The 26,592-nt window shown below is 36.7% G+C and overlaps 1 protein-coding gene across 3 annotated transcripts in view; it reads left to right on the top strand.

The window, feature by feature from the left end:
• LOC117403553 (transmembrane protein 8B-like) overlaps positions 1–22,774 on the top strand; it is an 89,719-nt gene extending 66,945 nt beyond the window's left edge. For all 3 annotated transcript variants that reach the window (XM_034005735.3, XM_059006805.1, XM_059006856.1), the window contains exons 6-13: positions 3,306–3,694; positions 8,690–8,786; positions 9,303–9,426; positions 11,012–11,154; positions 13,655–13,833; positions 16,770–16,916; positions 17,970–18,086; positions 21,784–22,774. In XM_034005735.3, the coding sequence (XP_033861626.2) occupies positions 3,306–3,694; positions 8,690–8,786; positions 9,303–9,426; positions 11,012–11,154; positions 13,655–13,833; positions 16,770–16,916; positions 17,970–18,086; positions 21,784–22,119 (1,532 nt within the window). In that variant the 3' untranslated portion in view covers positions 22,120–22,774. The remainder of the gene's footprint in view (positions 1–3,305; positions 3,695–8,689; positions 8,787–9,302; positions 9,427–11,011; positions 11,155–13,654; positions 13,834–16,769; positions 16,917–17,969; positions 18,087–21,783) is intronic.
• The last annotated feature ends 3,818 nt before the right edge of the window (positions 22,775–26,592 follow it).

The following is a 26,592-nucleotide window of genomic DNA, read 5'->3' as shown; positions in this document are numbered from 1 at the left end:
TTTCAGCTGTTGAATTGCAAGCTTGAATAAAAGCAATAAAGAAAATTACAGAAAAAAACAGTATGCTACATCTGTCAAGAGAGCAGCGCCTTCGTGCAATCGGCATGTTGGAGGCTGGACTTCTTTGACTTGAAAAAAGAAAAAAGGACCAGGGGTCATAAATGGAGATTAGATAAAGGGGCATTCAGAACAGAAAATAGGAGGCACTTTTTTACACAGAGAATTGTGAGGGTCTGGAACCAACTCCCCAGTAATGTTGTTGAAGCTGACACCCTGGGATCCTTCAAGAAGCTGCTTGATGAGATTCTGGGATCAATAAGCTACTAACAACCAAACGAGCAAGATGGGCTGAATGGCCTCCTCTCGTTTGTAAACTTTCTTATGTTCTTATGTTCTAGGACAGCGTACTGTGGCTCACCGTCTTGGATGCTCACAGCCAGAAATTTCAAACCTGGCGAGACGGTATAACCAGACACACTTTGTCAATGACAGGCGACAAACTAGGAGACCAAGAGTCACAACACCTGCCCAAGATCGACAGATCATTTTGCAGCATCTTCGTGATGTCAGTTGTTAATCAGCACAATAAAAAGTCACTACACCTGCTGTAAAACAAAGTTTGTTATTTTTTTCGATCACATCTAGTGAATTTTATACAAATATAAGTGATAAGTTTCTTTTGTTGCTCAAATATAAGTAATACATGTCTTTTGATGCTCAGTATATATGAAATGGTACACTTTGGTATTCCTGGGCAGTATCATGGTAAGTATCAGTGTCCTTTAGTATGCACAAAACTGGAAAATGTTATCACAGATGCCAAGAAAACATTTAGATAGCATTGCAATGTCATCTTAATGCACATTTATTTTTAAAACAAATGAAGTAAACCTGCTGTAGACTGTCTGACACCTGACAAATGACCAGTGACTAAGACAGCATTCTGTACTGAAATGTCACCCAAGGGGAAAAGAGAGAAAAGTATTTGACATTGTGTAGTCTTTTGAAAATATGATTGTTTTGAAACTATGAATTAAATACATGTCACTTCCAGTTATTCTTCAGTACCAGATCAATAGCTGAATATCACAATGCATACGTGAGCCCTCGCTAAACATGTAACAAACGGGATATAAAAGGAGGCTATTACACTTTTTATGATATATTTGACCGCTTACCACATAATATCCCCCTCGGACAAGTTGTTGAATTCTCAATTACATTATCTTGCTTTTTTTTTACTTTCTGCCTTTTAATCAATATTATACACACTGCCTTTCCTTAGGCAGATACAGTAATGTTGATTGTATTGCTTTCTTGTGTGTAGGTGTGAATAAAATAATAGTTTGCCTTTCACATATAAAGGCTTGGGTTTGACCAATTAAAAGGAAATTAGTTTAATTCTTTGAAATACACTATGTGATGTAAATGCATGGTTTCATTGATTTATAAAAATAATTCAGACAAAAGGTACATTAAGAGATCTAATGTAACTACAAATGTAGCAATTTCACTTGAAAACAAGTCTGGCAGTAACCGTGAACCTAAATCTAGCATTACCGATCACATGCCACACAATTTTGTTACCCACCGTCAGAAATATTGTGAAATACATTTCACATCAAATCTAGAATTATATAGGTGCTGAGCTTGCTTCATAAAATTGAAGTAGGGACCTAGGGACCAATGTTTTAATCCATGATAAGGCAATTCAATGTAACATAAGAGGCATCTTTACATAAATCTATATCCTAAGATTACAGATATCACTTGCAAGTTATTAAAACCCTACACCAAGACTTTTTATACATTGAATGCACTGTGTATGAATTAACTGCAAGACCTTGTGATTGCTAGGCAGAGCACAAGAAAGTATGCTATACTGCACATCAGTTTTAGCTGATGGTGCTTTTTAGGAGAATGCCTTTGTCACATTTTAGCATGTACTATCAGGTAGACATAACCTTTGCACAGCAAAAACGTAGTCAGCAACTGAAATGCAAATAAAAACCAAGCATAATCAATTAGCACTTCATTTTAGGGATATATTTGGAAGGCAAGTATGTAGTGTTAAGAGTGCAATTGTGCTTCAGTGCCAACAAAATCCAGACATTTTATTAGTAACATGACTGGCAACAGGGTGTCCAGATACCTCAAGTAACATGCTATATATAGTAGTCCAAATAGATTTTACTTTCAGTACTGTATAAAGGGTACAGCAATCTATGGGCTATATCCTAATCTCAAAAACAAATGACAGATTTAAACTCACATCCTTCTCCAAAGCGAAAATACTGCTGCATGAACAATGGAAGCTCATTACTATGATAGCATCATTTCAAGAGTAAAATTCAAATAGAGCCTATACAATAATTTCCAACCCTTATTCGGCTCTAATATTTTACAGAGCGGCCTACCTACATTTGAAATTATACAGAGGTGATTAATATGCACTGTGCATGTTTGAGATAACCATATAATAGATCCAGTTTATTGAAGTAGCAAGCATGCCCATTGTTCAGGATGTTTAATTGTGCAGACCTGTACATGCCACTATAAACCATTGCCAACTTTGCATTCTGGATATGTGTTATTACTAATGTTTCCATCAAATATATAGTTGAAGCCACTCAAGTTTATGAGCTAGTAAATTAGGACAAACCTTGATGCTTAATATCTCCCAGGTTGCAGATCAGCGCTAGAACTCATAATACCAAGGTAAAGCCAAGGAGTTCAATTTAGAATCAAAGCATTGAAGTCGTGTATATATATATATATATATATATATATATATATATATATATATATATATATATATATAAAAGACTGCAATGCATCTTAAATAGGCCCTCATTAAAATGAAAATGTTTTTTTTTTTTTGTTTAATTCCAACCCTGTGTAGTTCTCAGTGTCAATGTATTACTTGTATTGTAACGCTTGAAATGTTTTTGCTTACGATTGTAAGTCGCCCTGGATAAGGGCGTCTGCTAAGAAATAAATAATAATAATAATAATAATAATAATAATAATACTGCATATATTTTTCTTTACATTTTTTTTCAATAAGCACATATTATAGTATGCAGATGGCTGTTTTTTTTATTTTATTTTTCTGCCAGGGTGGTTAGAGGTCTTCCTCAAAATGGTGTTCATTAACCCCTTCACACTTAAGTTGTACAAACAAACAGCAACCAAAAATAGTGCATTGATGTGTGTGTGTGCTTTTAATTATTTTTACCATTTCTCTCCTTCTCTAATACAGAGGATATTTTCATTTCAGTGTTTTTTTTTTGTATTCCCTTCAGATTGTTCCAAGCCCAGTATTGCAAGAAGCAGCTCCCCAAACTCAGCCCTCAACATGCCCCAGTCATTTGGCTCTCCAATGGGCTTGTCCCTCACAGATTCCCTCCCCGCTGCTGGTTTACCTCCAATGATGCAGAACACCTCAGAGAGAAGTACCCCCTTTGTAAATGAAGAGACTGGTGCTCATCTGCCGTCCAGTTCTGACGTGGATACATGTTGGCCAATAAGGCCAACTCTTCGGAATGAGCTGGACACTTTCTCTGTTCACTTTTATATATTTTTTGGACCAAATATCTCCATCCCCCCAAACAGAGCAGCAGTGTTTGCAATTAACCTGATGCCTGTTCTAGACAGTGGTGGGGTTTTAAACCTGGAGCTTAAATTAAATGTGGTAAGTACAAAACATTGTTAATGCGTATTCAGATACTGTGCATGTAATAAACAGACCACAAACATGAATAGCAGTCAGAGAGTAAAGGAATCAGTTGTTTCAATACTACTGATTATCAGAATCATGAAAAAGTGAAAGAATGTTTGAAATGTACAGTACCAATGGATCTAAACTGGACTGATTTTAGCACCCCCATATGCAAACTACATACTTGTCATAAGTAAATAGGCATACGATCTTAATCTATGTATGTTCTTCTAATCGGTATAGTTGTTTTACAACTGTCATGCTGACAGGATTGATTTATTTCAAAATTAAAAAGCTGGTCTGACTGAGCCCTTTCTCCTTGCTGGGAGACTGGGAGCACCGAAGACCAGAAACAGCAATGAACTATCTGACAAGTAGTGTGACAGTGTGTTAGTGTGTGTGTGTAACCAGTGTACAACCATGCGACCAGATGTTCAAGAACAACAAACATAAAGGTGAGCTTTTTTATGTAACAATTAAAAAGTAGGCCAATTACAACCATAGTGCGCTAAGGGTGTTAAAACACACACACGCACCCACACAAACGCACACACACACACACACACACACAGACCCACACAAACACACGCATACCCACACACAGACCCACACAAATGCACGCACGCACACACACACGCACACACACACACACACACCCTGTTACCACTAAAACAATTAGACATTAAAAATAATAATTACGAAAAATGTATATAGCAGCTGATAAAGTTTGGTCTTGGTTATCTTAAAGCTAAATAAGCAAGTGCCAATGGAGAACAGAAAACAAACACAAAAAAAAACAAGTTTGGTTATGCTCTATAGGTACTGCATGAATAGATATCAGGTTGTTTTTTTTCAACTGAATTGAACTTGAACACAACTATATATATATATATATATATATATATATATATATATATATATATGTGTGTGTGTGTGTGTGTGAGTGTGTGTGTGTTAGTGGTTTAGAAATATAAACCCACTGATTGATTAAAAGCAATGTAAAAATGTATTAATATACCATGGCTATGTCTCTGGACAATCCCTGCTGTGTTATTAATTAAAAAAAGGTTTGTGGCAGAAAATGACAGCATGAAAAATGAAAAGATTCATTGCGGAAGCACTGTTTCTCTCCTGGGAAGTCTAGAAATACTTCTGAAAGTATTAAGCAACCATTCATCAAATGTTTATACGGTGAGTTTGGTCTTTAGATTTTTTTTTTTATAGTAGATTAAATAGCTAAGCAAATAGTTTAGGTTTATGAGAAATGTGTTCAAATGGCCAAGTTGTCATTGATTAGCCACCCACTAGGGGGCCTTGATTTGAAGAGAGTGGCATCTGGTCCACCTCTCCTGCTTCCTGTCTATAAGCATAAACAATATTTTTACGAACATTTTTTCTTTCCTTTTATAAACTATAATTATTTTTTATCATTTACCCTTGTTTTCTTCTACTCATTTGAAATGACCAATTAAATGTAGCCTTACCACTGCAACCCACTTACGACCAGGAGAACTGAAGATCAGTTGTCAATCTCCACTCCCTCTATCAAGCCAATGCCCTGTTTTCTTGGATATTACTAAGTTCCTGAACCCTAAACGCTATGGGCCTCTCAGGCAAACCTCCCCAACCTACTTTGCTCCCTAACCCCACCAGAGTACAAAGACCAAGGCAGTGCTCCATGTAGATCCCCAGCCCCAGCAGGAATCGAGCCTCACTCGCTAAGGACCCCTTACTCCAAGTGTTTTTACTTGGGGAGCCACATTCATGGTCCCACGTTCAAAGATCACATGGTGGTATGTTCTGTTGCAGTGATGATGCTGTTGAGAATTTCTCCTTGAACAATGAATATTCAGACAGTGATCTACATTCCTCTTCAACAATGGCATCAAACCCTGACTTTGATCTTCAAGAAAAAGAAGACATTTGAGTGTATTAGTAAACTGACATGATTAATCTCAACCCTAAGGATAATGTATGATTTATACATATCTACACACTTAGAGAAAAAGATCTTAGTCTTTGGCCCGCATACAATTCACTGATTTCTGTTTTCTTATCCTTCGGGTGGTGGTTGAAGGGGGAGCAATCTGGCTGTGTTGGATGTCAGCCAAAGCGAGACTCCAGAGCATTTCTCCCTGGATAGGCTCCGTAAGACAGTAATTAATGGAAACCGACAGCCAGAAGAAGCCAACCTGCTATAGCCTGAAAAGGCAATTACCTGACACTAATGAGCCGATATGAGCAAGTGCAAATGAAAAAAAGAGTTACGCTCAGGAACAAAGTCACATAAAATTGCATCTACAAATAGGTTACAAAGATGTCTTTACAGTTATTTCTTTATTTTTACTGAGGAGCGATCTATGCCACATGAAGCGGAATGTGTTGGTTATATTACCCAGAATTTGTACTGTCAAATAAAAAACAAGCCATGGCAGGTAAACTTGAATACAGTGTTCTGTTAGACTCACTGTAGATTATATACTGTGGAGTGGCAGGCCAATAAGCAAGGTTATTAGTGGATTTACTAAACTTCAGATTTCATTTTGTGCTTTTGTAATTGGTTTGCTGGTAGCAGCAGTGTGGAGTAGTGGATAGGGCTCTGGACTCTTGACCGGAGGGTTGTGGGTTCAAATCCCGGTGGGGACACTGCTGCTATACCCTTGAGCAAGGTACTTTACCTAGATTGCTCCAGTAAAAACCCAACTGTATAAATGGGTAATTGTATGTAAAAATAATGTGATATCTTGTAACAATTGTAAGTCGCCCTGGATAAGGGCGTCAGCTAAGAAATAAATAAAAAATACTAATACATCTGGAAGACAGATCCCAGCCGTTATCTGGCAGTCACTTTAACCAAGCTACAAACTTTAGTGGACAGTTTTAGCTTGTCATTGACTCACAGTTGCCACACAGACTAAATTGGCAGATAGTCCAGTGCTTCAGAAAGCTGTTAAATCCTTTAGTTAGAATTAGTAAAAGGCTGATTATAGACCATACAAAAACCTTTTCATTACCAACTTGACATGAGTGCCAATTCTGGGTGCTGAACTATGTGATTTTATACTTTTTTTTATTGTGACCAAAAAGTCAATACAATGCTGACATTTTACTTCAGTATAAAAGATGCGGTCACAAGATCTCAAAAATCAATAAACTAAATGGTATTGAAAATGGAATTCAGTGTTGCTGAATGGAAGTCACCGGCATTCTCATTAGTAGTACTTGGTTATAATACACATTGCTCTCCATGCATGACATTTCTCATGATGGCTGAACACAGATAACAGTAAAATGAATACATTCATTTAAACCTATATTTTCTAGGCAGTGTTTCATTCATGTTACTGGTTTGCAAATACCAAACATGCCTTGAACAATCAAATTATTCGTAACGTCATTTCATTAGGATTGCTGTATAAAAGGAACATATTCTGTATAGTGGATCCTTGGGATAAAGCAGCAGCATGTGATCTTTTAAACTGCTTATCATTTTATTCTGTCTTTGGATAGCTGACCATTGCAACTTTTACCTAAGAAACGGTTGTTTGCTTAAATGTGATAATGCTATTTTAATCTGTTTACTATTGACTGATACCATAATCCTTTTTTAGATTATGGTGGCTGTCTTATTTACATTAACTAGTACTGTATAATTATGATTTAATTTGTGTGCCATATTAGTTTCGGTGTTTTCATCTTTGACACATCATTGTGTTTAAAGTACTTAAGCTCGTTGCACCATCGTAACTGAAAACTGTGGTAGAACATTGGCTGTAGTTTACGTTCTCTGAATTCAAGAATTTAAACACATATTAAAGAATAATAATTTGCATATCTTTTTAAAAACTGCTAACATAAAATAAAACTACAAAAAATACACACTGTATTATTATTATTTTTTTTTAATGTTAAAACAACCAAAATGAAACTTTGGTCAAGCTCACTAAAGAGAGAATAAGTGTTATTCTTAATACAAATATCAGTTTTAATGGCTTTACTTACACCCTTGTTATCCATTCCTTGAAGCAAGTGCCTTTCATCACAACAAGACACAGCAGCCCCTGAGCTTTTTATACTTATTGATAGGTTTTACCTTTCATCTTCCAGCAGCACTGCTATGGCCAATCTAGCTCAAAGATGCTGCTGTTTTAAAGGACATGACATTCTCACTAGCAATCATCCTTTTATTCACTATGTCTTAATACATTTAATTTGCCATATGTCATGAGAATGGAGCTCTGTGGCAGTCCTTAAATTATGCATTTGATCTGGGAATCGCTAGACAAATGTCTTTATCTTTTGATTTTTAAGGAAAGGATGTAGCTGCCGTGCTGTAGTTCATTTCAAGAAACATATTGAGTTTTTACATTTGTAAGTGAAAAGTGTGTTTGAATTTGTATTTGTGACCATCAGCTAGGGGTACTATGGAAATATGAGTTAAGGGAAGCAGCTTTACTCAAATTATAACAAAAAATAAAACAAAAAACAACTAAATGTGTAACTTCACTGATGAATGTTGTCTAACCTAAACAGTAATGGACAGTGACTCATAAAGAACAAGATAGAGTGTAGGAAGATGTTGACATTGAAACCATTATGTCAGGGTCAAAAGATAATGTATTTATTTATATACTTTTATTTTTTTTCCCATGTCCTCAATGGGCTGCCGTACAGACATCTTATCTTGTGATTTCCACACAATGAGCCCCCATCCAAATGACCTCCATTCCCTTCCAGATAACATGTGTGTTTTAAGTGTTTACTGAAGTATGTTTATTCAGAAACAAAATATTGGTGGCATTGGCAGAGATCCAAAGGAGTAATACATAGAAAGTATTTAAAATGGTTTCTTCCTTGAACCTTAGGCAATAGGACTGCCTTAGATGCTTCCTGAGCTATCCAAGGGGTGGGGATCTAGTAATTGCCTTTATACTTGACTACAACTGAGATGTTTTTGTTTTCACACAGTCCTCAGTGATGGGAGAAAATGTGACAGTGTTTGGCTGTTTGACGCACGGGACGCCCCTAACATTAGCTGACAATTCCACTGTGAGCTGCGAATCAGGTGAGAAGTGTGAACCTACTGAAAAAACAAGGAAAGCAGCCATACATTTAGAAGAGCTATGTGTCCCTGGGGAAAACACCATGTTCTGACAATTTTAATCTTATCCTAATGATAAAAACTAAATAACACTTTTGACTACAGCGAACATTAAGTGATGACGTAGTTATATTACATGGTTTGCTTTTCTTGTTTGAAATGCCCTTAATTTGGGTCCCCGTGACTATTTCATCAAAGGCAATACTGCATTTAGTGTAGGTTGAGTCAAGTGATCATGGGCTAGCTGGTTCGAATCCTGGTCCTGCCAAGTTCTCGCTCTAGGCTGAGGTCCATAAAGAGCGTTACTTTGGCCTTTGGGCACCTGTGGGTTAGGGAGGGAAATCGACCAGGTACCCGATGAGGCCAGGCACAGACTAGTGGTTCACAATTATAATCAGGCATTTCAAATTGGGTAGACAATTTTATTTTAAAAAAGGATTTAAAAATGCCTTTGATTTCCCGTTTCCCTTCCATACCCAGAGTTCTCTGCAGGATTTGTGATGTCTGTCAATACCACCTCGAACATCACCAGGCTAAGGATTCCATACCCCCAGACTGGCACCTGGTACCTGAGTTTGCACTCCCTCTGTACAACAGACCATGGGTAAGATTTGTTGGCACTGTTTCCTGCGACTCCTTTTGAGGAATCTTGAGTACATTCTGAGTTTTCCAGCATAGTGAATATAAATACTGTGTTACAAATTAGACCAAATTTGCTTGCTTTATTTATGTTTAAGTAAAACTTGCAGTATTAGTAGGATTGTTGGGGAGCGTACTTGAGATCAGTATTAGATCCACACTGTTCACTGACAGCCCTATTTGAAGGTTCAAGGACGTCATAAGCATAATAACAAAATCCCATCTGTCATTGTCAGTGTGACAGAATCATTAAGTTGACTGCAAAGATGCATTTAGGATATGGAGCTATTCGACTGTGTGTTCTTACTCAGCCTTAAGATGGGGGAAGGCTGAAGCACTTCAGACAGCCAGTGTGGGTAAGCTTGCATTGCAAATATCTCTTCAGCATAAATTCTGTAGGTAATAGGAAACAAAAGTCTCTAGTGTGGTTACTTTTGACAGTAACTGAAGCTTATCTCTGAGTTCAGCACAAAAAAAATATAATTACTCATTTAGCATCCCTCTTAAGAGAGCGTATGTTTGTTTGTAAACCCACTGCTTCTGGCTCCACCACTTTTGCTATTAATGTCTGGTGTATTAAAGAAGCTCCTTGAGAAAAAAAAAAAAACTACCAGTACCCTTCACTTTGTACTGAGACCCAAGATCGCTACCATAAACTACCAGTACCCTTCACTTTGTACCTAGACCCAAGATCACTACCATAAACTAATAGTACCCTTCACTTTGTACCTAGACCCAAGATCGCTACCATAAACTACCAGTACCCTTCACTTTGTACCTAGACCCAAGATTGCTACCATAAACTAACAGTACCCTTCACTTTGTACCTAGACCCAAGATCGCTACCATAAACTACCAGTACCCTTCACTTTGTACCTAGACCCAAGATCGCTACCATAAACTAACAGTACCCTTCACTTTGTACCTAGACCCAAGATCGCTACCATAAACTACCAGTACCCTTCACTTTGTACCTAGACTCAAGATCGCTACCATATTGGGCTCGTGTAACTTTTTCTATGATTCTTTCAGTCATGTTCCACAGCCATTGTTGTCCATTGAAAATTAACCATTGTACTGTTGTGTTGTTTTATTTTAATCTTTTTCACATAGTCATTTTACTTCATGTTTACAAACTATTCAATCAAACAAACCATTCATTGTTCATTTTGCCCCTGGGAAGATACATTGTTTTTGTTCAATTTTCTAGTTTACAGTGTTTCCTACATCCCAGAATCAGGGCCTTTACAAAATATATTTTAAAAGTCTTCAACTATTCTTGGGTTTTTATTACAGCTTCGTGCATAAAACATAATTTAATCTTCGTGCAGGACAAATATATGTACATCGTGGGAGAGAGACTGCTTGTCTTCAGATGAATTACAGAAGGTCTAGAAGACATTATTTGTCAATTACTTCAATGGACTTTTTAAAAGTGGTCTTTGGACATATAGGGAAAATAACTGCAGGACTATAATACAGGGAGTGAGTTTTTACAGGAAGTCTTTAATACAGGTTAGACTTTTTTATTTCTCTTTTTTTCTTCAAAGGTTTGATGTATGCAGTAATGTGACAGCTGAAGTGTATTTGAGGTCTTATCTCACACCTTGTATCAATGACTGCGGGACATACGGACAGTGTAAACTCCTTCGGACAAATAATTACCTGTATGCCGCCTGTGAGTGCAAAGCAGGTAAGCCGTTAATTTACTATACTGTGGTAGTTCATATGAGGAGACTGGGATCAGCAGTGAAAACCAACGTGCGTGGCAAAGGAATTATCAATTGTTGTTAGTTTTGAGGTATTGCAATACCCTTTCAAGTAGGCCTTTATTATGCATTCATTAAGCAAACCAGGCAATTCTGAAGTGCGATGTGTTTTTTTCTGGAATTTGAAATACAGCAAAAGTGTTGTAAACAGTTGTTTTTCTTCATTTGTTAGTAGATCTGCAATTGATTTTGTACATCATAAAGATTTATGTATTCCTCTCTGCAGAGCCCCTTACCGGAGGAGAGCTTATCCGATTCTTGTAGAATTATGCAATGCCTAGGCATAGCAGATAAATAAGTGGTTAGTTTAAAACATGCTATTATTCCTCTTCTACAACAAGTACTATAATGTATTGGAGAAACTCAAATGATGAGTCATTTTGGAGCAATCAATATCAAGTGTGAGACACAGTTTAATTAAGTGTATGTTGAAATTGTTAGAACTGTCTGCAAAAAAAAGACCAATAGTGAATGTTTTTGATAGGTAATCTCCTGACTGGAGTCATCTGACTGGAGTCACTTGTCTCTCAGTGTGCACCAGTGAACAGTAGTCCCTATAAAGCTACACAATAAAATAGACTTTGACGGACAATAGTAAGTGATTTTTATTCAGAAAATACTGTATATGTAACTTTACAGATTGTAGTACCTCAAAGCCATTATCTTTTTAAATATTGTGATAATTGTGTGTGGTATACCTTGTGGAGTTTGTTTGTAAGGAAGCCTTCAGTGGTAATTAATAACGGTTATGGGAAACAATTTAATTTGATCTGCCATGGTCTGCTCATGGAAATGAAATCATCATAAAACTGCTTAAATGGAGAAATTGTTGAAATAATGTCATCAAATATGCAAAAGACTGTTTCACAATTGTATTCCAATGATATGGTATGTTTTGTTTATTTTAGCTAGACCAGTGTATTCCCTTTGAATACACATTTTAATATCACAGATGCAACTCGCTGTGACTGATTAATATTCTGTTTCAGTCAACATCTGCTCACAATGTAACAAACATCTTCTTTTGTGTCTGACATATTCAATATAGCTTTATAGGGTTCAGAAATAGCAATTTGGATGCAGAAAGATAGTGCTTAAAATGAGCGTGTTTGCTAATGTATAATTCAAACTCGTCTTGATTTCACATTATTGCCTCAAAACTTGTTTTCTTTCATGATGAAAGCTTGTATTAACTGTAATGCCCAATTGTTTCTTTTAAATCCCAGGCAGTGGGCAGTAGTGCACTGTGTGCAATGAGAGGGCCAACAGGAAGTTTAAAATGGTTCCAAATCTATTAAACCACAAATTCAATATAGAGAGGGGCATACAGACATAAAACACAGGTTGCACTATTAGTGTCTGGTGCAATCATACTAAAAGATTGGCAGAAAAAAAAAAATCACACAAGTTAACCTGATCCCATGTTAGACTAGAATTCTTGAATATTGTACACAGTAACAACTGGTTGGCAATGTATACTGGTTTAGCCAGTGTGCAAGCAATATAAAATAAATAAATAAATAAATAAATAAAATGTGGCCAAATTCAAACAGTGCAAAACACAAAACTGTACATCTCAATAACTCAAGACAAATAAGAAATCAAATAAATTCAAAGTGAACACAAATAACACAGTGAAATAAATAAGTAAAATAATATAACTGGCCTAAACAGAGATGCAGCCAACCTTACTCCCTTACTCTAGTGTGCAACTCAACGCTACCTCTTTGAAGTCCGTCAGGCTTTCTTTTAAAATGCAACATTCATTGTCCACAGCCGGTGGCAATTAGTTTCAGGTGAGTAAGGGACCGTGAACATTAACCACTGTTCAAGCAGGTAACTTTGACCACAGGTTTCAGTATAGGCCCCCCGTGACTGTATTCCATGTACGGCAATCAGCAGACTCTAGTAACAATTCCTTATCATGCCAATTTCTCTGTGAAGTAAATGATATCAAGACAGAGCTGAGCTTTGAAAAGTTATTTTAAAAAAATCAAACCTGAGTCCAATGGATATGTGTTCATAGTTATGTAACTGCAATATTACAATATTTTCTAATTAAAAGTGTTTTTGAGGTTATTTGTTTAGCACATCATCAAATCTCAGCTCAACAGTATGCTTTTTCCCATAGAACCAGTGTTAAAGTCATGTAGAATAACAAAGTGTTGAGCCCACAATTGGAGACAAGAGCTGTGGATAAATACCCTCTGTTTTCTCTGATTGTTGACATGCTCTGTCATCTCTTCAATTAAACGTTATGTTTTTGGCATTGCTTTTCCAAACAGCTCAGTGTACACGTTATGTAGAGCTCATGTTCACAGCTCACAGTTAATTCTGTCAGTCGCCATCGGGGATGCCTAATGGACAGTGTCAGTAACACAATGCTCTTCTTTATCATAACTCCAGACTCCTTTTGTGTTCTAGGGTGGGATGGCTGGGGCTGCACAGATAACTCGGTGGCGTACACCTATGGATTTCAGCTTCTGTCCACTCTGCTGCTCTGTCTTAGTAACCTGATGTTTGTCCCTCCTGTTGCTATAGCCATTCGGAGTCACTGCTTACTTGAGGCTTCTGTCTACATTTTCACCATGTTCTTTTCTACTGTGAGTATTCCAAAGAAATGTGATATGAGTAAATAAATGTCAGCTTATTTTCAGATTTACACATTTATGAAGGTACATTTAGTAATCATAAAATCTTAATAATAAGAAAAAACTGAATGCATAGATTGTTACACAATCAAGAGGTCTGTAAGGAGGAAGCACAGCAATCTATTCCATGCTCCCTCTGTTTTAAAAGAGGCTTGGCTTGAGTCTTTTTTAAAATTCAAGTAAGATGGCACCAATTGTTACAGTGCATTGCACAATTAGCAATTTAATGTACAGAGTCAAATAATTGACACCCAGTTACAAACACACAAAACAAACAACCAAACTACCTGATTGAGCTCTACAGTACATAAGAACATCAGAACATAAGAAATTCAAGAGCGAGAAAAGGCCGGTCGGCCCACCTATGCTCGCCCACTTTGGTGCCGGTGTGGTCCATTAGAGGAAAAACAGTTAGTAGGGAAATGAAACCTCTGGCAATCTGTGGCTAGTAGTATGGTGAGAGGATTTTGATTGCATAGTAAAGTGAGTGTAATCCTGATGAAATTGGCTTAATATGTACAGTATAAAAGAGATATCTGTGGATATTGCAATATACTGCCCTTCAAATGCATGCACGGTTGTATCTGTATAGCTTTGCTCTCAAACTAGTGGCAGACAAAGCACTTCAAGTAAAACAACACAAGGTTAGACACAAAGTGGAGATTTCTGTAACAAATAAAACTGAACATTCAGTTAAACCAAAACAGATGACAACAGGTAAAAAAAATTAATAAAAACAAACATATCAACATACTGTAAAAACCTTTGTATGAGTCTATTTTCTAGGTATTTTTTAGGGGGTCCTAAAAAGGGGGTAACGACTTATACACCGGTGTGACCTATAGGCTTTTTCCTGAAATTGTTGTCTCAAAAAGGGGTGGGGGGTGGCACTGATATACAGTTTTATTTACGGTACGTACTTCACCATTGCTGTAGAAATATTGCAATCTACCCCTGCAATTTTCCTTTTGTTTGTTTATTAAACAACAACAACAACAACAACATGTTTAAAAACAGTTCTGTCTTGGACACATTTTAATGTCCAATATGGTGCCCAAAAAGTGTTTCACCCGCTGCTGTGGTTCTTATCTTGTTGAGTGGTGTTTTAAATGTGTTTTCATCTATGCAGTTTGGGTGAGTAATTAAGGTACACAGGCAGTCAGAGCTAAGTAGTTAGAACCAATAAGAAACACTGAATTTGACCAAGGACTTATAAATCTGATTGTAAAGTGACACAGATGGTTAATCATGCAGAGAGCCGCGAGCACTATGGCAGATCCTTATATATCGAGAGAGTAAAGAGGAACAGGAGATTAAAAAAGCAAAAAGCTAAGACAGATCATTTGGCTGATGCCAGGAAAACAACAAGAACCTGATACTTTCAATATATTGTGCTAAAGAATGCCCTGAAAAGTTTTGTCACCAGTGGCTATGTGGTTATCTAGATATTTGTAAAATTGTAAAGTTTGTATGTACTGGTAACTCACTGTATGTATCCCAGCCGGGCATAATAAGTAAACACAATACCAAGTACAACTTTTAAAAACAGTTTATGTATTTTAGAAGTAACAGAGTATTGAGCTTTGGTTAAGCTGAAAATTGTTCTAAACATCACTGCGCTTCGTCCTTATAAAATGTATACTCTTCCTTGTATTCATGTATCTGCCCACATCAAAGCCAAAAGTAGAATACTCTGCTTGCTTTAGGACCACCCCCTCGCAGGACCACCCCCTCCCACATAATAATGTTGGTTTTATCTGCTGCCTTTTATCCCTGATCATCTGAAGAGAGAAATAACATAAAAACACTCATCTGTAAGTAGCCTTGAGATTAAAACACAACATAGCTGTCAGTGCCAATTGTTTACAGTAGCTTAAAAATCAATGTAGTGTGAACTTTGTAATTGTTTTCAGCTTTTAAACAGTTGGAGATTTCAAGTTAACTATACAATTTTATAAGTAACTTGAAATCTTCAACTTTTTAGGAGCTGAGAAAAATTAAAAAGGTCTAATTAAGCATATTATTAGTTCAATTAAAGGTTCAATTGAGTAGAATTAAAGACACAGTGGGTCCCCAGGACCAGGGTTGGGAAACCCTGATGTAGTCTATACACTGTGGAAGCATAGCTCACTGGGGCTCTTTACTCAAGTCTGTCATTTCATCTAATTTTATAAAGGGAAGATTCATGTTAATTACATAAAACAAAGAAGACAAATATTGCTTAAGATTACCGTCAGGTCTACTGAACACGTGCAGTGTTTAAAACGGGTGTCAAACTCCAGCCCTCGAGGGCCGCAGGGTCTTCTGGTTTTCATTCCAACTTAAGCTCTCAATTAACATAATTGATCTAATTATTTGTTGAATTTGACATATTTCATATTTTTCAAGGTCTTTTACAGTTCATGGTTTTAGAAATGTACTTGATTCAAGGTACATTACCTATGAAACATTTTGAGGCCTGAAGAGAAGTGTTAAATGTGTCCAATTAATCAAATTATTAGACCAATTAAGTAATTGAGAGCTCGGGTGGAACGAAAGCCAGAAGACACTGCGGCCCTCCAGGAACTGAGTTTGACACCCCTGGTTTAAAACAAACCTATTGCCTTGCCTTTGCTGTACCCTGTGTTGTAGGAACTATTTTTCAATATTATCTTGATTGATATTTTAATGAGGAATAGAAAGGAACACATCTGAGAAGTTATTCTTGGCAGTGCATAGAACAGATGCTTTATCTTGTGACAATGCAGATTGAATGGCAATGTGTAGGTTTGGGAGTTTTGCAGAAATTAAAAATATATATATTTCTCTACAGCAAGCTGGGTTATTGTATTTGGAATATTATTGAGGTCTAATAATTGTACTTTCTCTTTCAATTTCTTTGTGTTCAGTTTTACCATGCCTGTGACCAGCCAGGGGTCGTGGTTTTCTGCATAATGGAATACGACGTTCTGCAGTTCTGTGATTTCCTGGGCTCACTCATGTCTGTCTGGGTCACGGTTATATCTATGGCAAGGCTGCAATCCATCATCAAGCAGGTGTGCTTTTGTAACTACAGTTGCTATTAACCCTTTGATTTCTAAATGTGTGTGTCAGGAAAGTGTGGAATTTAGACATTTGAGGGCACTTGAACTGCTTTTTGAATGGCAGCTATGATGTTCAGTCAGGTTGGCCCAGGTAAACAGACCCCATATTGAACTTCTCCTGCCTCACATCTGAAATGTGAGGTGGTTATGGGTCTGTTGCTTTCCAAAATGGACATCATTATTCCCCTTTCTAGTTGACTGGAAGCAACATTGATGGATTACAGGCAATAATTATTTTATAAGATTTGGATAAGAGTACTGTAACGATGGCGTAAAAGGATGAATATCTTGTGCCTGATTTCTATATCAAATGATATGATATATGCATGCAGACCAGTCATATATAATATACAGCTCCCTGTCAACCAATAGTATTTTGCCAAGTCCTATTCTTTTAAACTCTTATACTTCCATGTGTATTTATTCTAACTACAGATATTTATTCCTGAACTAATCTGAATGGTGGCCAGTGTGTTTGTGCCGTTGCTGTGCAGCATTGGATCTCTGTAATGAAACAGCATGCCAGGTTTTCTATTGTATAATGTTCCTAGTTGTGACTAATCAGTGGACTGAAAAAAGTCAATTTCTGCTTTCTTTAAAGTGAAAAGTCTTATTAAAACACTTTGAATTTTTTTTGTTTGTTTTCTAAATCCTATATAGACTTATACAGATGCAATCAGCCACTCAGTTACACCATGAACCAGCATGAATAGCATCTGCCAAAGCCTACTGGCAGTAGTGCTTTCGAGGGAGGCATTGTGTTGTGAACTACAGTGGCAGATCAAAAGCCTTTGCCTCTCTCTTTAGGGTTAGCATTTTCTTCAGTCACCTGCTGGTACATAGCGATACTTCCTGCTGGCACACACTGATTGACAGCTGTCCAGCAATTTAAAACTCATTGGATCAGACAACAGGCCTCAAGTCTTTGCCACTGCAGCAGCTGTGTTTCCAGTCTGTCTCCATTGTATCACCTCTGTAATTCTGCTCTTGATTTTTCCTTTTAAGGTGCTGTACTTACTGGGTGCTATGGTGCTTTCTATGGCACTGCAGCTTGACAGACATGGACTATGGAATCTCCTTGGACCTAGCATTTTTGCCTTAGGGATAATGGCTATTGCTTGGGTAAGGGCAAAACCTGTGTGATTTTTTTGTGTCATTTTTTAGCAATAGACGACTATGAACTATTAACATGGTCAACCCTGATTCGGCCCTTGTATTGCAAACCGCTGCCAGGCCATGCTTGGTATATGGCACTGCATCCCAATGATGTTCAGCTCATAGAAATTGACATTATCAGAGAGCAGAGTTCCAGAACATGGTCGTACACCATGAGTACAAATGAAACAAGTCAGCAGTGCTACTGTGCTTACCAGCTGTCACGGACGGATACGTTTAAGTGAAATGGGTATACAAAGTGAATTTATGTTATTTTGTAGGTGTGCTTTAATAATTCACCAGGTATTAATCATTAACTGAATACTCCCTCAAGCTTCTAAATACAGTTTAATAAATGCCCATGGTGACAGTAAACTAGATGTCAAAAAACTATAGGAAAACAGTATAATATTGCTACTTGTAGAATTAGTTTGAACCATTTACCGAAAATCCTATTTGAATGTAACAATTGTGAAAATACACAGTATGAGTAAAGTTATTGTACCAAAATAGCAGTGTTCTTTTTCCAATCAGGTCCTAAATTAGTTAATTGACTCTTAACACTTTAGGACCTGCTTGGAATAAAGATCTGGACTGGAATAGGTCTTGATGTTTGGAGTTGTGCACCACTGAGATAGAGGCTCCCTTACAAAACAATTAGCACAATAGTACAGAGCAGCAAAAAGCAATGTGCCTGGTCTGTTTCTGATAAATCTGTCAGGCATTGTACATGTGGATTGCTTCTAAGGCCAATACACAGATTTTACATTGGAATCTTAACTGAGCGTTACAAAAATCAAAGATAAGAGGAAAACCTGTTCAGGCTCAACTATTCATCAATCAGGGACTGGTATGAAAATAAGATTCTCACGAGAACCCAAGAGGGCGGCAATTTGTCCCTCCTGTTACTTGTAGCTTTGAGTTAAAAATCTGGCTTCCTTCTCACTGAATGAAATCAATTTGCATAGTTAGTCAATTAGATAATTGCTATGCAAGTAGAAGCACCTGCTTTGACAGGAACAGAATGGATTGTTTGGAGACAGACAGAAAGGATGTAATTGTGTGCTTCATTTTGTTTTGTACTTTCTTTTTTTTTATGTAACATTAATTATTATCTGCAGAAGAATATGTCAGCTTCTCATTAACTAAACCACAGAGGAGAACATGGCAAACGGATGATCATCTTAGTGTGTTGCTCCATGTACAACTGTGGCCAAAAAAGGTGTAGTGTTTACAGTTTTCCAAAATGTGTGTCAGGAAGTGCTAGATTTAAAAGCAGAGATTTAAACGTGAGATCATTTTAAATGAATGGCAGCCGAGGTATCCCAGGTAGGTTGCACCATGTGAATGTTAATTACAGACCCTGGCCCATATTGAACCCCTCCAACCTGTCACATATCATTGCTTATTGGCCTGTTGCTTTTTAAAAGGAACATTATTATGTACTTTTCTAGTTGCCTAGAAACAACATTGATGGATTACAGGCAAGGGCAAAGTGAGAAGTATTTTTTTATTGTTCTTGGGCAATATTTTTTTCTACTGCTAAAACTGCAATGAATCAAGGTTGTGTTTATGAATCAATGCTACTCAATTATGGTTACAGTTCCTTTCTATCAACTTGTCGGTTTTATTGTCAAGACCTTGCATCTTCAATGTTTGCTGAGATTCGCAAATTAGATCACTCAGCTAGAAAGTAACAATCTGTTGGTTTTTTTTCTGAAATACTGCAATTCAACAGTAAATCTGTTCACCTGCCACTGTAAAGCATTCAGCTGTTTTTAAGGTAAAACGAAACTAAAATACATATTATTTATTGATAAATATTCTGGAAATATCTTATGTTACATTAGGTAAAATACATGTGTATATCAATATCTATATTTATATCAATGTTGTATTGTCGAGCTGTAATACCTTAAAAGAGGCTATATCTTTATACATAGTATTGTATACAATGTTTTTATATAGTGCTACAGACACAAGCCCCCATCCCCCATAATGAGTTTTATTAACATTAAATAAAGGGAAGTCACTGTTTAGAGTGATTGAGTAGCTTTGTAATGTATTTATGGTACACTACTGAACAGTACTACCCATTGCAAATAGCCTGTCTTAATTAGGGCTCTCGCCTTCAGTTGCTAACTTATGGAAATTCAGTTTTGTATAGTCGAGCTGTGCAGCAATAGCTGCTTTTCCTAAAAACTAGAATTTACGTTCTTTCAAACAAAAACAATATGGGAATCCTGAGCATAAAACATAAGCAGAAGGAAGGTGTCAGAAGTTGGGGTTATTTATCTGTTTTTCATTTCAAGCCAATTAAATCATTGTTCAAAAGAGCCAACTTCCCAAAGTTTTGGTATGTTTAACAAACCTGTTGTCAAGGGGAAATGTATTTGAAACAAACAGTACAGATACTTATAGGCTTTTGATGCCATGGTGACTCACTGCACTCACTTATTTCTATTCAAATCCACCAATGTTTGTGATGTCATTTACTACATAGTTAATGATATCACAATCTACTATTCCTTTCTATTTAAACCATCAGGAATCATGGTATTGAGCTTATTTATCTTTAGCTTTATTCTTCTGTATTGTACATTATCTAATCTTATTCCTTCTAGAACTAAAAATGTTAGTTCATTCATGATTTGCTGGAAAGTGTTGAACTATTGGTTCATTTGCTTTTTTATTTCTTATGTTTGATAGGTGATTCTGAATTCTTTTATAGAACGTTGTACCAGTCTCTCCTACATATTTTATTTTGTTACAATTTTGGCAAAATATACCATAAACAAGGCTGCTATTTTTGCAAGACGAGTTTCTTATGACTGAATATCTATTTTCTCTATTTGTCATTTCATTTTTATCTTTACAACTGTATTTGCATACTATAAATGTGCTCTAACAGGTTTTAATGTCTGTTGATTTTGCTTCCCATCTAAAAGCTGCTACCGGTCCTTTTGGAAATATGTTTTCATTTGTTCTGAATTATTTTTGAAATGCTGTGTAATAATTTAGAATATGTCATTATTATATGTCGATGTATATATAAAGCTCTTGCTAAGTAGCCAAACAACAAAGCAACAGCATTCATTAAAGGGCGGGTTGCTGCTTCTTCGTTAACAAGGCCTCTGGAGCATCATAGGGAAGTAAATGGGGATTTGAAAAAGCAAAATGAAAACAGTGTTAACTAATTACCTCCACATATTATATAATCAAAGGATTATGATAATTACATAAACCGTGAATAATGGCCATCAGATGCTTAGTGCCGTATGCTGCATTATTTTACTTTCATCTAGGACAAAATACATAAGGTAGAACAACCTCTGGGGGAATGTAAACCAACTGGACTGTCAACAATATGAGTGCTCTGGTGGCAAATCCATGGAATAGGGATGTAAATGGACGATGAACATAATGAATGATACTAATACTAAAAAATGTAATACAATGAAAAACGTTTTCCCAATTATTGTAATGATATGAGGTGAGTTTAGTGTAACTGCATTTACTGCACCACCAGTGAGTGTTTTACAGTCCTGGGTGAATGGTACCTACAATGAGCAGTGCAGCACAGGTCATCAGATGGTCACTCAGGCAGCGTTTGCAATAAATATCAGTGCTGCACAAGTTCATTCTTTTCTTTTCATTTGTACAGACTGTACGGACCATTAGAAGACGCCGCTGCTACCCACCCACCTGGAAGCGTTGGGTTTTCTACCTCTTCCCTGGTACTATGATCGCCACTTCAGCGGTGGCACTGTATGCCTTTGTGGAGACCGAGGAGAACTACTTCTACATCCACAGCATCTGGCACATGCTGATTGCTGGTAGTGTTGGCTTCCTGCTTCCTCCACGTGCCAAACATGATAACAAGGTCCCACCTTTTCAAAGGAGGAGAGGCTGTGGCTACCAGCTGTGTGTCAACGAGCATGAAGAAATGGGCCTGGTTGATCCAGCCATTGTGTCCATTAACAGTATCTGTGCAAGTTGATAGCCTGCTTTAGAGACTCATATTGCCTTCTATTATGAAAACAGGAAACAGCCAGACAACTGAAGAACATTGTAAATATATCTTATAAGGATTTGTTTTTTAATATTAGTTATTAATATGATTTAATTTTTTTTTTTTTTGGCCTAAAGTATAACAGTGTTTATACAGTGTTATTTTTTAATTTAAGCTAACCACAGCTGCTATTTCACGGTGACTGTAAAATGGTACTTTATTATTATTATTGTTAATGTGTTTTACTACTAGGTTAAAAATATGCAGACCAAATGTTTGACTCTTATTTGGAAACAAGGGCACGGCTTTCCTTTTGGATATATTTTTTGCACTGAGACTCAACAGCGTGATACTGTACTTCTTTTCAATGCACCAGCCGTCACAATGTTTTAAAGTAAAGTTTTGTTCCGTAGTACGTTTGATAGTCTGTGGGATTGCAGTTTATTGCTTCTGCGGGTGTTGCTGTACTTGTGTTGTTGTGTTGGATAAGGGAAGGCAGCTGCCTCCACACAGAAATATTGCGGCTTTGTTTCAGAATGCCCAGAAAGGGTTTATGTGGTGTGCTGATGCTGACTGGATCTCCCCTGCGTTATAATGGTAGCAGTGGCCAGAAAAATGAATAAATATTTTACAGTTTTTTTTATGGTCTTTTTTCATTGTTCTTTCAATGTAATATCATGCATTACGTAATTACTGTAATTACAAATGCAGTTGTTATTTACAATGTAGTTACAATGTCATTCCACTGGGAAATATAACATGACTGTTTTGTTATAAAAAAAAAAACTAAAAAAAAACAGTGACACCATTTTATTATACACAAAAAACAACAGTATAATAGCTCAAATGTATTCTTAAAAAAAAAAAAAAAAACATCAAAATAACTGCAAATCTAGTACTTGGGAGGCTTAGTTTTACATTTCAAAGAATCAAATTAAGACCACAGATACATTTTAGGTTATTTATTTATTATATACCATAAAATTTATAAGGGGTTATTTTGGTTCTATTTAATTTAGTTTGCTTAATTGACCAAACACATAGAGACACCTTTATACCTTTCAGGGAGGGGAGTATTTATTTTCATTGACGACCCCTCCCTACCACATTAGCATTCTTCAGTAGGCAGGTGGGAACAGCCCTAACTTCCCCAACACTTTTCTCAGGGGTAGTGCAGTTCTCAGTCCATTTTCGGTTTCAGCTGGGAGAACTCTGTAACGCTGGCCCTACCCAATATTTGTAATACACCGTCTACACTCCAAACCCACGTTCTCAGCAAACCAACCCAGTAACAGCACATAAAAACAGTGACTCATTTATCACTTCAACACAATTGTTAATCAGGTGCCAGTGTGCTTTCACGCTGGCTGGAATATTCCTACACCAACCAGGCCTGGAAACGTAGCCCCCTTTGATGCTGTTCATACATATAACTGTAGCCGCTTTAGGACTTTAGAAGGTAATGCTCTACACTACTGTTTTCCCCTGAACGAAAGACATCAACTCAAGGATGAAGCGGTTTTGAACACCTTAGGCAGATGATTGTCATGGATCAGCTTTAGACTTCAAGTTAAGCAGATTTTCAGAAACTGTATACAATATATCAGGGGTGTACATTTCCAGCCCCTAAGGTAAGGAGCCCTCCAGGGTGCTCCACCTGTACCCTGAATTAAGTAATTGAACCTTCTTCCGTGTAGATAGAGTCTTTCTCTGTTTCACTGAATAAAACTGTTTATTTAACCCTTTTTAAGAAGTAAGTAGGTATTACCTGATAATCATGTGTGAAAAAACAAACAACGCAGTTTTGAGACAGTCATCCTTGATACCTTGATTCATTCTGTTTTGAATAGTTTAAGGGACATAAGCGATTACAGGATGACAGATTCAATGAATTTGGTACACAAGTAAAAGGCGAATACTTGAGTGTTACAGAAACTATCAAAAATACAGTACAGAATACCAACCAGGGTATTTTTTTTTTTTTGCACATTGCATTCATTATAAGCCTGTCTGAGATTCAGGGGAGAGATCATGGCTCTTATCGATTCCTCCTCCCTTATTATTATAGTTTAATTTTAAAGAACTCACCTAGTTGTGGCTGACACAATCCTTCTGGCACCAAAATATCCTTGGATGGGGAGCAGTCCATGGCTACCTTCTTCACAGTCAACCCTGCTGACCTGGCCTCATCAAATCAATTTCTCTTTCAGAAGGACGCAGTTTCCTTCTGCTCTCAAGATGCTGGACCAGCAGCCAAATCTAATAAGCACTCCTATTACCCAAACCCCAAAGCAGTAACCACAATCAAAACACTGCATACTCTTTCAGTTGTAAGTTATTGATTAAATCATGATAGTTTATCCAGATAATGAGATTAAACTCAGACCAATTATAGTTCTTAATACTTGCACTGAGGAAAATAATACTTCATAGTACAGTATATACGTTGACTATAAGAACGTTTTTCAATCGGAAACACTTCTGTCTCATTTAACAGTATCATTTCAAAACGATGAGATGACAGCTGAAATGTTTTGTAGGTTCTTTCTTTTATATACTTTTGCATTGCTCATGTTTGATTTTTCAATCCGTTTTTTTTTTCTTTCCACTGAAGTTGGAAAACTAAAAAATGCTAACTGACTGGGATATTTGTTCCAGATGGAATTCTGCTATGATACCAGCCTGATGCGTTGCCATTTTGGTCAAGTGTCCTTTTAACATAGGCCTTCCCACTGAAAATGTAATAACAGGAGTTGAACAGGTTTGACATTAAAAGTGACATTTTAAGATATGTTGCTTAATCAAAACATAATAATAAAAACCAAGGAATGATCTTTGCTTTTGGCCATTTCAATGCAGGCGACACCCATTAATAACATCTAGCACTCAGCAGGGAAAGCAGCTGACAAGGTTAAAGATTTCATTTCAGAGGGTGCAGAGGAGGAGAAACTGTTCATTAAAAACTAGTAATATTTGGCAGTCTCCACAAACTGAATATTTAACAATGACAGCCTGCATGTGTATGCATGGTTTACTAATAAAACATGTCTATTAGAGCTAGCTTTTTAAATAGTTTCCTTAATTCGCTGAGAGTTGCAATTGCAAAGCAGCAACCACTAGATTTAAAAGACAACGTTATCTCTATGTACTCACTGTATCAATCACTGAACGGAAGGCATAATGTTAAGAGCAGAAGACTCCTTTGTGACTTCTATAGCATATTTAAATAAGAAAGAAGAATGACTGCACATCAAGAGCAGGTAGTGGGACGGCTCCATGCTTTTAAGAACCAGACTACAATACAAATTAAAAAAAGAACTGGTTTATATAAATATCTGAATTGTTGGGAGTACTTGAGGGCCAGGGTTGAGACTCTCTACCAGGTTATGCCATATGTAGCACTGTTGTAGTTACCTTTGTGACTAGAACATTATTTGTCATAATTCAAACTGAGTTGGTTACAACTATGTTTTGTTTCTTCACTCAAGTAAAGAAGAAAAAGGGAAATGTTCAAACTTTTAGGCTAACTATTTCTGTATTAGATATAAAATATACTGTTTTGCATTTGGTGTTAGATTGTCCAGATCTGTCCAGAAATATGTTAACATGATTCTAACAAACTTCCAGTTAAGTTCAGTCATGCAGAGTCACAGCAGTTTCCCCACTACTGAACTGTTGAAACTTGTTTGTGAAGGAAGCTGAGAATAAATGTATTTATTTTAAAGAAATTCAGGAGATGAAACACTCATTGGCGTTACGAGGATTACAGGCTGGGTAGTCAAACTTGTAACTCATTTTTATAGGAGATAAATCTAAGACATCCTGCAGTTAAACCTCAGTGCAATGCGTTCTGATTAGATTAATCCTGAGCTTGTCTGTGACTGGTGGAGGAAACAAGCTCTGAAAGAATAAACAGATGTAGGAACGATGCTAAGAAATGGAAGGATATTTTTCAAATATCCTTAGGGCAAAGCGCTTCCAATTCAAAAGTTTAACTACCTATTTATTTTTTAACTGAACAAAAAAAAAACTGCTAGTAGGACAGAAAAGTCTCTTCTTCTTCAATCTCTTGTAAATGAAGCTATGCTCCATAAAATCCTTCAACCACTTCAGTAGATAGCACGAATAATAATAATGAAGAAAAAAACCTCTGCTTCCTGAAACACTGAATCTATGTGCTGTAATTAAAACTGATGAGTGGTAACAAAATGGCTATTAGACCTCCAGGGAGTTATTTATTTTAAACTAGTTGTAGTGCTTGAAACATATTACATATTCAAAATCATGGGAAGCCTTTTGGCAAATGCGTTAAATAACCCATTCCAGGCCAATATCATAAAATGTGTTTTTTTTTATTAATGTACTATAATTTGATGCCAAGCAGATGCCCAAAATGAAATATGCCATCAAGGGAATGCACTCTTCACAGACAGCACGTACAGACTTACTCAGGATCAGATA

Source organism: Acipenser ruthenus, chromosome 1, assembly GCF_902713425.1.
Source record: "Acipenser ruthenus chromosome 1, fAciRut3.2 maternal haplotype, whole genome shotgun sequence".
Taxonomy (NCBI): Eukaryota; Metazoa; Chordata; class Actinopteri; order Acipenseriformes; family Acipenseridae; genus Acipenser; species Acipenser ruthenus.
The sequence above is the reverse complement of the archived record's forward strand: the minus strand, read 5'-3'. Positions and strand labels throughout refer to the sequence as shown.